The following is a 16,964-nucleotide window of genomic DNA, read 5'->3' as shown; positions in this document are numbered from 1 at the left end:
CTTTAGCAGAATTAATTTGATTTGAGTTCCATTTATTTAAGTGTGTGTTGACATCCATTTATTTATTTAAATGTGCATGCATTGTCTTATCAGAGTTAGAGCAAAAGATGTGAGACCTGTTGGCCTTTTATAAGGATGTGTTATGGTACTTATTATTATTTGCCATTAAGTTGCACGTCTAATTTCCATTTGTAAATCCCTAATGACAGAACGTTTTCTGTGAATAGCTGTTCTGAGTATCACCTTGATTCAGAACATGGGAACATAGTAAATATGCTGCTGGGTGAGGCCAACGGTCCGTCCAGTATGCTGTCTTTAGCAGTGTCAGTAAGGAATGCTGTACAGGGAGAGCACATAAGCCTGACCACTTTTTGTTGTACTCCCCATCAACTACCATCATACGACTAGGAGTGCTAAAGGTGGCATCTCTACTGTTCTCTTTAGTGTGTTTTTGGACTTGTCCATAATTTGTCTAATCCATTTAGGAACCCGCTGATACTGTTTGGCACCACAGTGTTTACAACAGCAAATTTAAAACCTGCTGCTTGAAGAATAGATTACTAATCCACTGTAATTATCACCATCTCTAAGGAAGTAACATAGTAGCATCTTAAACACAGATCAGAAGTCTATTCTACCTTTAGCTTTGGCAACCCAGTACAAAATGGTGATTCTTGTTCTACGGAGCCTATTATGTATTTTAAGCATCCTTAAGCAGAACCTCAAAGTTACAGAGACCTTTGAACCAAAAGGTGCTGAGCGCCTATTCCAGTACCTTTATTAATGTTGATTTTTAAACCTGAACCTAGTCTAGGGGTGCCTACATTAGCCTACATTAAGAATGTCCCTTTTTTGTGTTTGTGTGATGTCTTGTTTTTAGGAGACTGTCCTGACATCTGTTGAGCTGATGCAAAGGAAGGAGGCCTGGAGGAGATGCAGAGACCCAAAGATACTCTTAAAATGTGTAGCTAATACTTAACTTAATCTCTCCATGTCCCCTGGAGATGTGGGAAGAGGTGCTGGCCAGTAGTTATGTTCCTTGGAAAGCAATTCCAGCTGCAGGGCATTTTGCACTGTGGTCCCCCTTTTCATGCAGCAGATGGCTGTGTTTTGCAGCACATCCTCCTGTCAGGCTGTTTGGGCTGCTGCAAAGACTAATTCTAGACCTCTTAGTATTTAGAGTATTACAAAGAGGTTTTGGTGTCATTTTTATAGTTGATATATAGCCTTATCATAGGAAAGTCACTGCCCTGGTGAGGCTGCTGCCTAAGACAGGATAGCATCCTGTTTCTGGATAACTGGGGTAATTGCTGGTACAATCTAAATCTCTTGCTTGTTTTCCTCTTTCTGAGGTTCAGCGTTTTCCTTGCAAATCTTCAGAAAAAATCCACTGTTTTCAGAATGCAGACAAATACCAGATTACTGACTTCACCTCCAAAGGAGTGTAACGTGCTGCTGAATGCCATGGCAGCTTCAGCCAAGACCCGCCTGTTGACACAAAGTCATGGTCTCTTTACATTTGGTGATTGCCCTCGGTGCTGTTGTTCCAGTCACCAAAGGACAAGTTTGCTTTGACATTTCCAACCAACTGGGTGGCGGTGCCGTGCAGTGCCGTTCTCGCTGCACCAAGGACGTTGCTGTCCCGGCTGCAGTCACTCCAACCTTGCTTGCTCTTTGCTCTTTCCTCTTTCCATCTTAACGTGAGGATTTTAGTGAGGATCGTGGGGCTCTGTCACCCCCTCTAGTGGATGAATTATTATATTTTTAAGAAAAAGGTTTCGTGCTTTTACCACAGCAGGTGCCTTTGATCAATAGAATTATTTGTATGATAATTTGTAATTTAATTTTACAATACCTACATTTAAATTTTTGTATTGACTTTTGAAATGATGGTCATCAGGAGGAGTGCCCAAAATTCTAGTCAGAGATTAAATAAGGGGAGAGTGATTGCTTGAGAAACTTGTCTTCTGAAATCCTGAGATGCCTGAGTGAACTCCTGCTGTGTGAGGCACAATAGCATTTCATAGAGGCCGTTACTGTCCAGAAATGAAACACAAAATAGGAAGACACACTGTTTTAAAAACTAATTTTGCTGAAGGTAGAAATGATGTTAGATAACAAGGTGACATTTTAACTTCTTAGACACATGACTGAGCAAAACATTGATCAACAGGAATTAAATCTAAAAATTTCTATTTTTTTAGCTGTTTTATCTATGTGGAATGTGCAAAAGTTGTTGGCAGATAAACTTCAAAGCAGCTGTGCTTAGGATGTTGAAGCTCTGCAATGTTATCAGACCCAGCCACAGAGATTACATTTTAGTGTTAGTGTTGGAAACACTCGTGTTTGAAATGCATATTACCTCTCAGTAGATAGTGCTGCCCTTCCTTCCTTCCTTCCTTCCTTCCTTCCTTCCTTCCTTCCTTCCTTCCTTCCTTCCTTCCTTCCTTCCTTCCTTCCTTCCTTCCTTCCTTCCTTCCTTCCTTCCTTCCTTCCTTCCTTCCTTCCGCCCTCTCTCCCTCCTGCCTTTCTGCCCTTCCTTCCCTCTTCTCTCCCTTTCTCTCTCCTCCCCTCAACTGTCAGTCTATTTTCTAGCACTTTTTTCTCTTTCTCCTCTTCCCCCCATCTCCCCCCCCTCCCCTCCCTTCCTTCCTCTGTTTCCATCTACCTGCTAGTCTGTCTTCCAGCACTTTTCTTAAACATCACTTCCCAAGTCATGCTGTGACACCTCACCAGAACAGACTTTGAGTCTACCATGGGGTCGGTGCCTGCTGCCTGACACGTGTTCATGCATTAGCGCCTTCAGGCCCTCTCACCTTGCAGAAGGCGGCAGTGTGTGTTACTCTTCAGCATCCCTTTCACTGCTGTCCCTAAAGTGGTCCCCCAGACATCTTTCTCTGCTTGACTTTCACTGCATTTTTCCTGAAATCACTTCTCCTACTCTTACTGCTGACATTTGAGTGACTCATCTTGGGAGGTGATGTGTGAAACAAGTGACATTAAGATAGTACAGTCAACCAGTCAAACGTGTGTTTGGACAGCCTGTGTCCAAAATCATTCTCCTGCATTAGAAGAGAGCTGGCTGGCTGAGAGGCAACACTGGTGGGTTTCATTAGCTGACGTTATTTCAGTATTTAAAACGAGGGGGTTGGTAAATACTCAATGGCATCATTAGCATAGTTATTCACACCTTTGTTGTGGATATTTGGTAACTGACTATACATCCTTTTCTCTGCAGCTTGCCTCTTCTTTCTTGGGATTTCTCATGCTTATGATAGGAATCCACTTATATATACATGCACAGCCATAGGTATGCACATACGTATATTCGTGCATGCACACACACATGTTGAGGCTTTGTTAATTGACGTTAACTGCTGATGTTTTTTAATTATAAAACATGTTTCTCTATTGGTCTGTTTGCACTGCTTTGTTTTAGCTTCATCTAATGCACTGGAACTCCACGCTGTACAGCAGCATTGATGAGGCAGTAGGGAAGAAGCACGGCATAGCTATTATTGCTTTGTTTGTGCAGGTAAGTCTCTTGTGTTGCACTTGTTATCAGGCACTATCATTTGTCTGAGGAAAATGAGTTCCTTTCCATTTTATTCCATTTTTAATGATTTCATAAAATAAAACAATGTATGACTGCTGGTATTCTATTCAGAAGATACTTCTCAGTCATGTCTTCTGTGTATGCGCTAAATAATTAATTCTTATTTAGACAGAATATTGAAAGCGTGTTAGTTAAAAAAGGAATAATACATAGTAGGCCATCTTTCTCTCTGATGCTGGCTATAAGCGGACATCCACTTTTCTTTCGTCTGAGGGCAGAATGATGGCTGTCAGGAGGTACAGGTACTTCACTACCTCTGTAATGTGCTTTTCTGCATTCCCGACCAGGCCTACTGTTTGGGGATTGAAGAAATACACAGTGGAGAGGAAGAAAGAGGAAAAAAAGTGCCTACTAACCCATTGGCACAGCCCAAAACTGGTAGTAGGATTGTGCTTTTCTGAACGCAGGGACAAGTGTGTTTCTTCACACAGGACAAAAGTGAGGTGGGATTATATTACTTCTTCAGAGATGCCAGACTGAGAGTGTAACGAGTCTTGCCACAGACTCTTGGAAAAGCCTGTGACAAGGGGGCTTAATGCTTCCTAGGGAGAAGGTTTAATGAAACCTGGGAAGTTAGCCCCATAATCTAATTGCTGTTGGAGGTTTTTCCAGGGCTGCACTCTATAAAGATTTTCAGCTTTAGTCCTCAAACACCAGATTCTCATTCTCCCCTTGAGAAATGACAAACTGTTTTATTTAAATGGGTTTGGAGGAAGAGGTTTAGAGTTCATGCGTAGATCAAATGGATTTTCTTTCACAGTGATATTATTAATGTCGTATTTCATAACAAGTTTGTGAGTGCCTTTGAGCTTTACCTCTGTTTGAATTTAAAGGTACATTGGTTACAGCTCCAGCTCTCAGATAGAACTGCTAAAAATGGAAGTTAGAAAGTCTTCAGTTTTGTATCCTAGAGGGCTGTGTGATAATTGCTTATGTAAGTCACCTTCTAATTCCAGAAGAGGTAACCTTCGAGTTAGTTAGAAAGTTATATATAAGTTCTTAAATAAATCTGAAACTTCAATGATACATTTTCCATTTCTGGTCTCTCACCTTCATCAGAGTTCTTAAGCATTCTAAAGGATTTTTTCATTAGCCAAGAAAGGTATAATATAATTACAATTGACCAAGGAAAAATAGTATTTATGCCGTTTATTAAAGGGAGAGGAAATTCAATGACCATTTTTTCCTGTTAAATGCATGGAAGTATAATAGTTTTGCACCACAGTTCTCAAATGCATCATTTTAAGGTCAGTGAAAATATTTTCACTGATTTAAGTGACAGCCCTTGGTGATTATTAATTTAGAAACAGTGTCTTTGAAGTGATTTCAAAGGTTTTAAATTGAAATCCCATTCTGAAACAAAAGGAAATACTCGTGAATTCCTAGAAATAACAAAGTACTTTTTGTTGACATTCAATTGTTTCCTCCCAGTGACTACTGTGCCATTGTATTCCAAGAAAAATAAAAAGCAAACAAATTTTCAAGGTCCAGCCCTCCTGTTCTCACTCATACCTGCCTCATTTCTCACCTTGCGTATGTACATGTTGGCAAAGAAATCAAGTGGAAGACCATTCTGAGTCTTCCGATTTTGACTATGTTCTGAAGGTAAAAGCTGAGGTCCTAGGATGTGTGAGTTAGACCAGAAGCAGCTGAAATCAGTGTGCAGAGTGAACAGCAATTAATGGAAAACAAAAATCTCTTATTTCTTGAAGGCCCCATCTTCTGTGCTTTAAAGGCACTCAGTAAAGGCAGTGCTGCAGGATGCAGGGAGCGTGGCTTTCACCAGCAGGATACCAGAGATGCCATGAGGGAGGGGATCTGCCATTCTGCGCTCTGCAGGCAGGAAAAAACTCCCCTGAGCTTCAGAGATACCTGGGGCCAGATTTGCAACACAGTGGGAACAAATTCAAAAAGCGTCTGTCATGCTTGTTCACTCTCTTCCTTTCTGTGTGCTTTTCTGACTAAAACTGGTAAGGACAAACTGTATCCTTGGCGTTTATGTGCCATAATGCTGCATGATTTTGACTCCACGTGCAGTTTTTGCTGCAAAACAGGGTGAATCAAAACTTACAAGACTTAACTGTGACTCTTTCTCTTGTTCCGTGAGTTTCTGTCACTGCTTTAAAGTTATTTATACCTCGATTACTTTGGAGTGGTGGCTTTATAGTGATTTAATTGTTTGGAGTTGCCATGTATCAGTGTTTTTGGTTAACACAAGGTTGTGCAGCTTAACTAAAAACAACCACAGAACTTACTGTTCTGGTTGACCTTTGTCTTGCCTGGCAGTTTCTGAAATAGTAAAATACTGAAACTCGTATTTGCTTGCTGTATTTCAGATAGGAAAAGAGCATGTAGGCCTAAAGGCTGTAACTGAAATTCTCCAGGACATCCAGTACAAGGTAAGGCATTGTCTGAAGAAATGCTTCCTCCACTGACCAGAGAGAGACAGTAAGTGAGCGAAGGGTCTATATGAAGCCAAGAGAAAGGTTTCAGATATGTCTGTAGTAAAACCATGGGTGAAAGCCATCATTTGGTAGCCTGCATCAGCACCTCAGCATTTTACGGTACTCAGATAATACACAGTCTTTATAGTTGCTTCCTTTTCTGGTGGCCAGAAAGTTCGATCTCCTATACCAGTAACTGATTGCAAATACTACCTTTTCAGTTATTATCGTGGAGTCAGTGTGAGTGTAAGCACCGCAACATGCTTAGTTAACATCAGCAGTAGTATCTCCAAACTTATCTGGTTTTAATTTGTAGAGAAAAAGAATAGATGAACTGAGCGCCCATATTGACTTGCAGTGGGAAATCAGCAAAACCACAATGCCATCTTGTCAGGTGGATTATGTGTGGAGATGAAAGACAGATAATAAGCCTAGCAGGACTGAGGAGATATGAGTGCTCTCCAGAATGTTGATGCTATCTTAAATGACCTTGAGCAAGTTGCTTCTATCTCACTACTTCATGGTCTCTGTCTGTAACATAGAAATAATCATACCTACCTTTGATTTTAAAGGATTTTGAGATGTATTACTGAGATGGTTTGTATTGGTCTAGAGAGATTAGCCATTCATTTCAGTGTGTGCTGAAATGTAGAAAAATTAGAAGCTGTTATTAGAAGGAAATTGAAAATCTTCTTTTACTCAAATAATATATGGTAAACTTCAGTCACAATGTTTAATATTACAAACTCATTGTTTATTAACGTGTCAGATGAAACAATAGTGTATGGAACTCTGTAGTTTCATTCCTGAAAGGACAGCCAAGTAGAGGAAGGTCATGAAAGGCCTTGTCATTGTGAGCGTGTCGTACTGGTGACGTTCAGAGGGTCAGCATCAAACATAGTTTTGGTATACATAAAATTTTCTTGCATGAAATATGCAGGACCAGCTTCATTTTATTGTTATCCATGTCAGTCAAGGAAAAGCTCATTTTGGCCCTTGTTTTTTAAACTCATTTTGTATGGAACCACTGAATTTCATGTAGAGAATTTCAAGGCTGGGACCTGGAAGAAGCCCAGGTACTAAAGACAGAAAGTTAACAAATTGCTGAGATAACCTTAGAAGTAAAATATAAAATAGGATAAAAAAATGTGTTTGTGTAGCTGCAAGGACAAAAGCAATGATGATTAAATGGGGGCTATTAATGAAGTTGCTTTGCACAGGAATTCAAGGCTTATTGATGTTATAAGAACACGCAGTGTGTTTTACCTCTCCATTCGTCATCATTTTAATAAGAAACTACAGATGAGGTTGATTTGTATTCATTTTTTTCAGGGAAAGTCCAAAACAATACCCTGTTTTAATCCCAACTCTTTATTGCCAGGTAGGTGCCTTTGCTTACTTTTGTGTGGGTGGATGACTAGCTAATCGCAGAGGCTGAGACAATCTTGATCTAAAGCCAAGCCTAATTGCAAATCTGACTATGTGTCCCATAAGGTGGTAATGCATTTTACACCTAGTGGTGCTAAGAAGAATAGGGATGAAGTCCCTTTAGAATTTATGATCAATCCGCACCTTTGTCGTGCGAGTGGGATGTGATACTGGATAGTCCGTGCATTGCTGGCAATGCTGTGGCTACCTTTCTTGAGGATTTATCATCCCACCTAGAGAGGGAGCTGCATGTATTCCTTTCTCTACTTTGGCATAAAATAGGAAGTGTAAGGTTTCCCACTTGCCACGGTAGCTTTTTGGCAGCACCAAAAGACAATGCCATAATGCAGTGACAGTTGTGTAGCATACAAGGAGCAGTGACAATGTGAAGCAAATTCAAATTCACATAGCTAAAAGTTAAAGAGTAACAGTAGGAAACAACCACTTCCTCTACCTTGCCTTGAAAAAAAATGTGACTTTTTAAAAAATTGCATTTCTACAAGACAAATGTTTCTGCAAGGAATCCTTCAGATCTAAATTCTGTGTCATAGTGGCAAGATCTTTAATATTCCAAAGTAATCCAGGTCTACATTAAGCTGTATTAATTATATCAAAAGAGCATTGCTTAGGTTGCAAAGTCAAGGGCTCAGCAATTAGGAATTGCAGGAATTAAGGCTGCCTGTGCTGCTTCATGCATATGCATTATAAAACACCTTTTAATTACGTGACTATAAGTTATTTTTTACAGGACCCCTGCCTTACAGTTTCTGTTTGATGCTGATCAAGTCACATAAATCAAAATTTTCATAAGTCATCTCTAACTATGTGTTCCTCATTTTCTAGGTGCCCGACTTGAGATCATGGGGTCTGATTTGCAGAAGTGCTGAGTGCTTACACCTCCAACTGAAGTCAATGGGAGCAGTGCTCTGACTGCATTAAGTGCTATAGAAAGTTAACTACTCTGAGAAATCAGGTTCTAAGCATCTCATATTGAACACCTCGAATGAATAGATGCGTTTGACCTTAACTTCTCCGTGCCTCAGTTCCCCAGTTTTAAAGTATGGGGGTAATCTGTCTTTTCTCATCACACTGGGGTGCTGGAAGGATAAATTAATTCGTATTTGTGAAGCACTCAGACACTGAAGGAGTGAGTGCATTGGAAATATGAAAAATTAGAAAATGTGGTCCTTCTAACAAGCAGGATTTGAATAGCATAGGAAAAAGAAGACCAAGGACCACATATTGTACTGAGAAATCCAAATGTTATTAGATGCTTTTCAAATGAAAATCATCCATCTTTGCAAGTAAATGATGAAGCGTTCTCTAGAAAAGACATACGTGATCATGTAACGAGACGATGTCACAATGCATGCACAGGATGGGCTGAATTAATTCTTGCAGTTCTTAACTTTTGAGTGTTTGATAATGAACTTGCTTTCACTGGATTTGCTATGTAAGTCCCTAACTGAGAAAGAAAATTGCACCAACAAAACAAAATCCATTCACTGACCATCACAGGCTTCATTAGCAAGATTTAATTCTACTGATATTCCTCTGAGCTAGCTGTGATTAACCACTCTTTGTCTCCAGTTCCTCTCTAGGTTTGTTTCTTGTTCCTTCTTTTACAGTCAGGCAGTTTCCTCTCTGTACTTCTTAAGCTGTGTCAGGGATTCAGTTGTGAGTATGGCCCTCAGCAGCAAAGGAGAACCCTGTGTACGCTTACAAAGTGTGGTGTGACTGGAATCTTTGAGGAATTAAAACTAAAATAATTAAAATCAAATGAGTTGCGTGTAGGGTTAAAACTGTGCTTGGACAAACCATTGTACGTTTTCTTGACAGATAACTATTTATTCAAACAGCTATTTATAAACTTATTACAGTAAGTTTATTCTTAAATAAACCTTGATTTTTTCCCCCGTGAAATTCCACTCACTCTTCCACAGCAAGGAGGCACCAGTGCATCTCGAAAAATAGATCACCTGAATTGCAAACTAAAAAGTTTGGCTTGAGCTGTTTTCACTGTTTTTTTCTAAAAAATGAAATAAATTTATCCTTGAGATATCCTAAATGGAGAAGTAAGTTAAAATTTGATCGCCACAGCCTCTCTGCCTTCAGAATGAGATGTCTCTTGTAGCTTTTGACCCTGACAGGAGGTCTTTCCCACCATATTTTTTATTTGCTGTGTTAGTTGAAGTTGTGCACATGTAAGTTTTCACATCTAGAAAGTGTCGTTTTCATCTTTAAAATACTCGTCTGCAGGGACTGGTTACTGACCACAAGCTCATGTACATTCACATGAGAAAGTAGTGGACAGCACTTAGCGGGTTATAAATTCACACCGTAGCTTACTGCGCGTACTAACTTCATCGTATGAGCAAGCCCGTGGCTATCACAAGCTGTCATAATCGAAAGACACAATAATCTTCCTTAATGCCATTAAAATTCCACATTTCTTTTAATTTCAGATCCTCTTCTGCGTGACTACTGGGTGTATGAGGGCTCTCTAACCATTCCACCCTGCAGTGAAGGTGTCACCTGGATATTATTTCGCTATCCTTTGACTGTGTCCCAAGTGCAGGTAACAGCTGTGCTTAAAGTGACCTTGGAATATGGTTATGAGCGAAAGGTTATAGCGTGCAAATCTATATATCAGGACATTATATCTGTTCTCCTTGAAGATCCCATTAGATCAGTACATGACTTTTCTAGTAAAGGTTAAGCCTTTTGAGTCACTGAAAGCAATGCAAAGGTCAGAGATGAAAAACCTTGTTATCATTTATCATCTTCATTTAAAATAATTCTTTATTTAAGTGAAAGGAAAAGAAAGGAGTCAATGGGCAAAAGAAATTCAATTCTTTGTAATTGTAAGCTTTCAAATATCACTGCTTTTTGATGTTAAAGGAACAAAAAAGCACAGGGAGACACTGTCCTGGAGAATGAAAAATGTTAACATAGTACAGGCTAGCTATATTGCATTGAACTATTTTTAACTTATCTTTCTCTTTTTTAATTCTGTTTTATAATAAATGTCAAATGGAAACTACCTGTTTAAATTTGATTTCACACGTATGTATTTTAAAGTGTTTATTTTTTTAATTATATCTGAGAGTCATGTGAACCTTTCTATAGAAAATATTTCAAATCCATCTACAAATAATCCCAGTAAAACCAATGAAAACTCTTGAATATTCTCCTACAGTCTGTGAATCCCACCTGGAGGAATGGGAGTTTGATTTAAGTGAAACTATCTAGAATCCCTGAAGCTGAATGTGTTAATTTTCATTGCCTGCTCTGAAGCAAGTGCAAACAGAAGGGAAAAAAATATGAAAGGTCATAAATTCAGATTTAAATTATTTCGGCTTTAATAATTTAAAATTTTGCTAGTAATCTCAGCACAATATTTTAAAAATTTTAACAATTTGAAATTGACAGTGTTTCTTTTCATATGAAAACTGAATTCTAGATCCAATTATAGGATAAAAGCAACAGCTCCCAGGAAGATTATTTATATTATAGCTGCAACTTAAATGCATCCCATCATGGATCTGGTATTTATTTGCTTATGAAAGGATAAGTCTTATGGCTGCTTACTACTGAATAAATGGAAACAGAATTCTTGTTGGCATTATGAGATTCAGAATAACTTTTAAAGACAGAGTGCAGTTTGTAACTTGGCAGCTAATTGTCCAGATGTGATATGGGTAAATAAGAGAACTTAATCAGAAGTATAAAGACCATAGCTTTACACTAAGACATTGTATCATATTTCTTCCTAGTTGCAGATTTTGTAGTCTCTATTCCCTTTTAATCCAGTAAACATGCAGAGAGCACAGTTCAAGCCATCTGTAAGTGGTGGGAGTTGGCGAGAGGGTGAATGAAAGAGGAATTAAGCAGAGAGATGCAACTTTAGTTAAAACTATTATGTACTCATTTACCACGAGAAAACAAGATGTTGTAACGTGGTGTGAAGCCAATAAGTCTCCAGAAGAGAATATTGTGCCTGTGGAGAAGAGTGTGATTCATAACCATGGCCTCCTTTTAGGTGAGGGGTAGCTGGTTTGCATTGCTGCATTACTTTAATTGGCATAAACTGAAGCCAACAAGAACATTGCAGTGATGAAGGGTGCACAAGTCATGGAGGGGCTTTTCCCTGCCACTGACACAGTATGCAGGTGAGACATGGCATTGGAGTAGAGTGAGAGGTTGAAGCAGACCTATGCCAATATGATCCACAATACTTTGTTGTAGATCAGCATCAATTAGATAAAAAATCCTCACTACTAGTTACGAATACAGGAGCATTAAAGTCAAGGTTGTGCAGAAAAAACTTACTAAGAACGTGAAGGACTTTTGCCAAGGTGGGATAAAAATTTTATTTGCATCAGATATCGCTTTCAGCTGTCAACTGAAAATAAATATGGGGACAAGTAAGTGAGAGATGGTGATTCTAGGATTCTGAAGTCAAAAAGGACTGAGAGTTCTCCAGGATGCTCAAAATAAGATTTTGAGGGTGCCAGAATATTTTGCTTTACCCTAGACATCTAAGATTTTAACTTGTAGTTAGTACATTTTGACTGCAATTAAGTATCTGGCCTCTTTCGTGCATGTGGACATGAATGCCTATGAGAGATTCCATTTAAGGAGAGATTAGGAATGCAAGGGCTTTTGTCTATGGAAAATAAGAGAATGTTGCGTAGTGTATACCATTCTGAATCATCCATGGAAGGCCGGTAAAGGCATTTAATTTTGTTAAGCCTGCTTGTAGTATTAAAGCATAGATTTCAGTGCAAATGCATTTCTAATGGATTTAAATACATTATTTTTACATTTGTCATTAACTTGTAGAACTTTCTTCTGTGGGATGCTGATGAACACAGCTTATGAATCTTCAAGTGATTTGTATAAATACTAGTAGCATCTGTGGGTACAGCCAATAAGAGACAAATGCAAGACTTTCTATTTTCATTTTTCAGGCCATAAACTAATCAACTTCTGAGTGTCAATAATAAGTAACAATAAAGAACGACACAGTCTGAAATGGAATAGGTTTTATTGCCTTCCTCTGATGAAGCTAATTAATATATTGGAGACAAGATACTCGTTCGCATTCCCATTTTCTGTAATTAACATAGCAATATTGATTAACTTAACAACTGTGAGTCATAAGGGGAAAAAATTAATAAAATTGCAATTCTAGTTCATGGTCACATCTATATATTTTCACATTTGCTTATTTTGAAACAAGGGAGAAGTAACTATTTTGGCATAGCATGATAGGCCAACCACTGTGAAGCAGAGAACCTTTTTCTGTTTCTCGTAAAGTTCAACTGATGAGTTGATTTGCTACTGATCTAAGTCAATGTTGAGTGAAAGGAGATTCATCTCCATATGCACCTCACTTCAGCAGCTGGGATCTGAGTGAGTTGGTTATATGAGTACCAAAAGAGCAAGCCAAAACTGGGGTGTCAGATGTGCTTTCCTGGAATCCAATGCTGTTTCCTCGCTGGAGGTCATTTTCTTTGACATGAGGCTTCACTTTCGTCAGAGAGCTGTTTTTTTCACGCATCTTTCTGTGAGGTCTGGATAAAGTATGCAGGCGACACTTCTCCCCTGGAAAATAAGGGCTTTGCAAATCTGGTTCTTGGAGTTTTATTACTGACCTTGGTGGAATGGAGCTTGTCTGGAAAGCTGCACCCTGCCATGCTCTTTTTGCATATGCCTGCTGTTAAAGGAGAGGCCGCTCAGGCTGCCTGAGCATTCACACACCATTCCAGGAGTCACGCACACACCACCTGAGACTTTAACTGCTGGGATTGGAGTCCCTTCGCAGCGGGCGACTCCAGTGCAACGGGTGCCCCGTTTGACACACGCACTCGCTCTCGGGCTCTTCCTCTTCCTTTGGGCTCAACCCGAGGTTTCCTGTAGCAGAGTCTTAAGACATCAAATTTAAAAAAAAAATATTCAGATGGTACAGCTAGAAAAAAACCCAAACAGCTTGAGTTGGGTGCCTCCAGAGAAGGACTGCGGACAATGAAATCCCTGGACAATTATACACTTACAATCTGTGCACCCACTCCTCATGCACTCTTCACGTGCCTTTTTGGTCCAATGGCAATTTCTAGTCTTCTAGTCTTCTGACACCGTGCTGGGTCCTTTCTCTGTCTCCAGGCAGGCCGTTAACCGTTCTCACCTTGCTGAGTTACAGCCTCTGCTGACGGTTGCAGCCTCCTTATCTTCTGGTTTGTGCTTCTTGTGCACCTGCTTGCTGGCAGAGCATGGGAAACTGAAAAGTCCTAGACTTAGGATAAACACGACTTAGCAGCACCTAAAACATCATTGTCTTATCAACATTATTCTCATACCACAGCACTTTACCAGCTACTAGGAAAAAAATTAACTCTATCCCAGCTGAAAGCACGTCTCGGTGAAAGTTCACAGCTTGCAGCCTAAGGCTTCAGCAAGTCTTGCTACTAATGCTAAACAATGGATTCCGTTTGAGCTAGAAAATGACTACTACAACACTGCCCTCCTTTTGTGGTTTTTATCATCCTCACTTGCTTTAATGTTGTAGTATACAGCCCAGAAAGAGCTGTGTTGACTGCTTTTGTGAGACACCTCACCCATGCACATACACCGCTGAAATGCAAAGGGACAAAATAGAAAACTCCCTCCTATTAGGCCAGTAAAGAGCAGGAAATAAGTGAAAAAGACTTGCTCGTGCTTCTCTCCACTATATTTTTTTTAAATTGGACAGTTGTGAATAATGTGCTTTGTGGTTCACTGAAGCCCAGAACAAGTACATTGTCTAAGCCACTCAGAGTAGGGATTTTAAACAATGATGCAGCAAGGACCTGTCATTCTGCTGTGCTCATTGTCAGAGTTAACTGGTTTTGTATTGAATGGTGAGGTCTCTAGTCCTTTTGTCTACCTCATTCAAAATCAAGACCTCCTAAAGGACAGAAATAGTAACTAGCATATGGAGCTGGAGTGGCAGTTGTGCAAAATTTATGTAGTCTGTGAAATAAAGCACTCTGAGAGGTTCATGGTATTCTGTTCACTGGGAAGCAGGTCTGTGTTCTTAGAAGGTGTCATGGAGGCATGTGAAATTTTCAAGCAGAAGAATAATGCTTCTATTCCTCGTATAGGATAAATGTTTGTAGAGGAACAATGCAAATTCTTTGTTTTGTGTGTTCTGTTCTTCATCAAATATTTAAGTGAAACAGAAAAATCAGTGTTCAGGATCTGAAGAGGGAAGTGGTAAAAACATTCTTGCAAAATTCTACAAAATATAAACTAAATGCTTTTACTCAGTAGAAATGTGACTGTTAATATTGTGGACTTATCCCTTCACTGGTTAGAATTTGATCTTGAATTTCAATGTGAACAGGCCTAGGTCATGCTTAGTGTCTTCTGGGCATGAGAAGAACTTTTATAAATGGCTGTTCCTGTTGAAAGTGTGTGAGTATCCAAGGGTGCTTAGCCGTGTGCCTCTTAAATACCTATTTCCTCAGCAATTCTACAGGGTTTACTTCACAGCATTGACTTGTGTGTGGTTGGGAGGAGATAGTAAGTGGTTCCATATAAGATGAAGGATGAGTGGGACACACATATCGCCTTATCACATGGAAATTTAATGGGAAAAGTAGTGTCAGTACAGTCAGTGTCCTTTTCTGACAGAACCACTTCTCAAGAGTGAGGCAGACCACCAAGTGTATAGGGAGTCCCGGTCATGGGGGTCTGAACCGTGATATGAAGGACTAAACAAAGAGGCTGATGATCTCAGAAGCAATTCTCAGAGTAGGGCTGCAATTCTTGACTTCCCTGAAGACTAAAGAGCAGGCACAGGAATCAGGTCAATCCTACTTTCCTGACTGAAGAAACTGGAAGCTGCTTTGTGAGGAGTACCTCTGGGAAAAGGATTTCACTGTGGGGATTGAGGCAGAGCATTTATAGTATAGCAGGAGACAGCTCAAAAATGCCAGCTTTGCAGAGTCTGGTTTTCCCTCTCCTTCATCGGTGTGTGTATGTGTGTTTGAAGTCTCTCATTCTCAAAAGATCAAACAAAAGCCACGTTCCTGTAAAATGCTCCTTCCTAAACTACAATTATTTCAGACTTTCCAGAGTTGATTCAGATGCTGAAATAGGGTACCTTTACAAAACCCATTCAGCGATTTACCAGTGCTTGACTCCTGAAGACTTTTTCAGCTCCAAGTCTGAGTGGGTTTGTTTTCAGTTGGTTTTAAATAAACGTTAAAAAAAAAATCTTCCAAAATAGAGATCTACCTCTAAAAGCACCTTCAAGGAGCTTTACAGTTTGTTCTGCTTTTCATCTTTTGAGTCTAAGCTGCTGCTTTATATCTCAGCTGCAGGAAGCTGAGTGTTGATTTCTAAGCACATTGGTTTTTGAGGAAAATACAGCAGAGCATAGCTAGCCTCGAAGTCAAGTAAATAAGTCTGTATCAATTCTGCTCTAGAGGGGAAAACAACAATGAAGGCAGTTGTCTTCCAGGTTGAAGTAAGAAAGTATCCTCTGCAGGCAATATAAGAATAAAAATGCCATTACCGGCTGTTTAGTACCTCATTTATTTTAATTCTGCAATCCTACTTCGATTCTCCCTGTAATCCTTCATAGGGTGTTTTTCATGGAGAAATTAACTCACTGTAATTTCTTCGATGATAAAATGATTAAATACTTCAGGCTCCATTTTGCTTTTTGTGTAGCTTCAGTTTCAAGTTACAGCTGAGCTGATAATGAGGCATCACAGGGTCAATACAAGTATAAAGGCTCAGACTGGGGGAGTCGGCCTTCAAGTAGGTTTGCTGTATCCAGCTAAGATAGCTTGTCAATATGCCAAAGCAAAAACAAACACGATTTTTTTAGGAGCAGTGACTACTTATTTAAAATACCAGAGTCTTAAAAACAGCACTGTTGAACAATAAGGTCTAATGTTGCTGAGGTATGCCTTGATTTTCTTAGTTTTTTATCACACAGAGCTTGATGCTGAAACCAGGAATGGAGATGGAAGCTGCTCACATTCTTCCCTACACCAGTTTAGTTTTAGAAAAATCTAAAAAGAGCCTATAAACCAGAAACATACTTCTTTTGGACCAATTGAAATGTGTTATATTTATTTTTGACTGTATTTGATTTTCGAAGTACCCTTAGAACCTATATCTATAGAAATTTTGAAATTATATTTTGTTTTGATTGGAAAAACCTTATTTTTCCGTATAAAATGTCATCATACTTCCTCTAAAGCTGAGAATCTGTTCAGAATTCTCCTGGTTTAGATAATAATTTTTATTTAAGTGAAGCAAGCAATTGTGAATTTCAAGCAATAAACAAATCACTGGAGGAAATTCAAAACAGTTTATATTCAATCAAGTTATTCCTGAAATGTACTTCTTTGAAGAAGACCAGAATGATTACTCGCATGTCACAACTGTGAGGTTGAGCCATCTACAATGGCTAAGAA

The 16,964-nt window shown here is 39.3% G+C and overlaps 1 protein-coding gene across 1 annotated transcript in view; it reads left to right on the top strand.

Annotated features, from left to right (window-relative positions):
• Positions 1 to 16,964, top strand: part of CA8 (carbonic anhydrase 8 (inactive)) — a 46,432-nt gene that overhangs the window by 29,056 nt on the left and 412 nt on the right. The window contains exons 4-7 of the mRNA XM_086609347.1: positions 3,440 to 3,535; positions 5,953 to 6,015; positions 7,393 to 7,441; positions 9,954 to 10,066. Of these exons, the coding sequence (XP_086465473.1) occupies positions 3,440 to 3,535; positions 5,953 to 6,015; positions 7,393 to 7,441; positions 9,954 to 10,066 (321 nt within the window). The remainder of the gene's footprint in view (positions 1 to 3,439; positions 3,536 to 5,952; positions 6,016 to 7,392; positions 7,442 to 9,953; positions 10,067 to 16,964) is intronic.

The sequence above is a fragment of the Tauraco erythrolophus genome, chromosome 3, assembly GCF_009769465.1.
Source record: "Tauraco erythrolophus isolate bTauEry1 chromosome 3, bTauEry1.pri, whole genome shotgun sequence".
In the NCBI taxonomy this organism is placed as follows: domain Eukaryota; kingdom Metazoa; phylum Chordata; class Aves; order Musophagiformes; family Musophagidae; genus Tauraco; species Tauraco erythrolophus.
The sequence above is the reverse complement of the archived record's forward strand: the minus strand, read 5'-3'. Positions and strand labels throughout refer to the sequence as shown.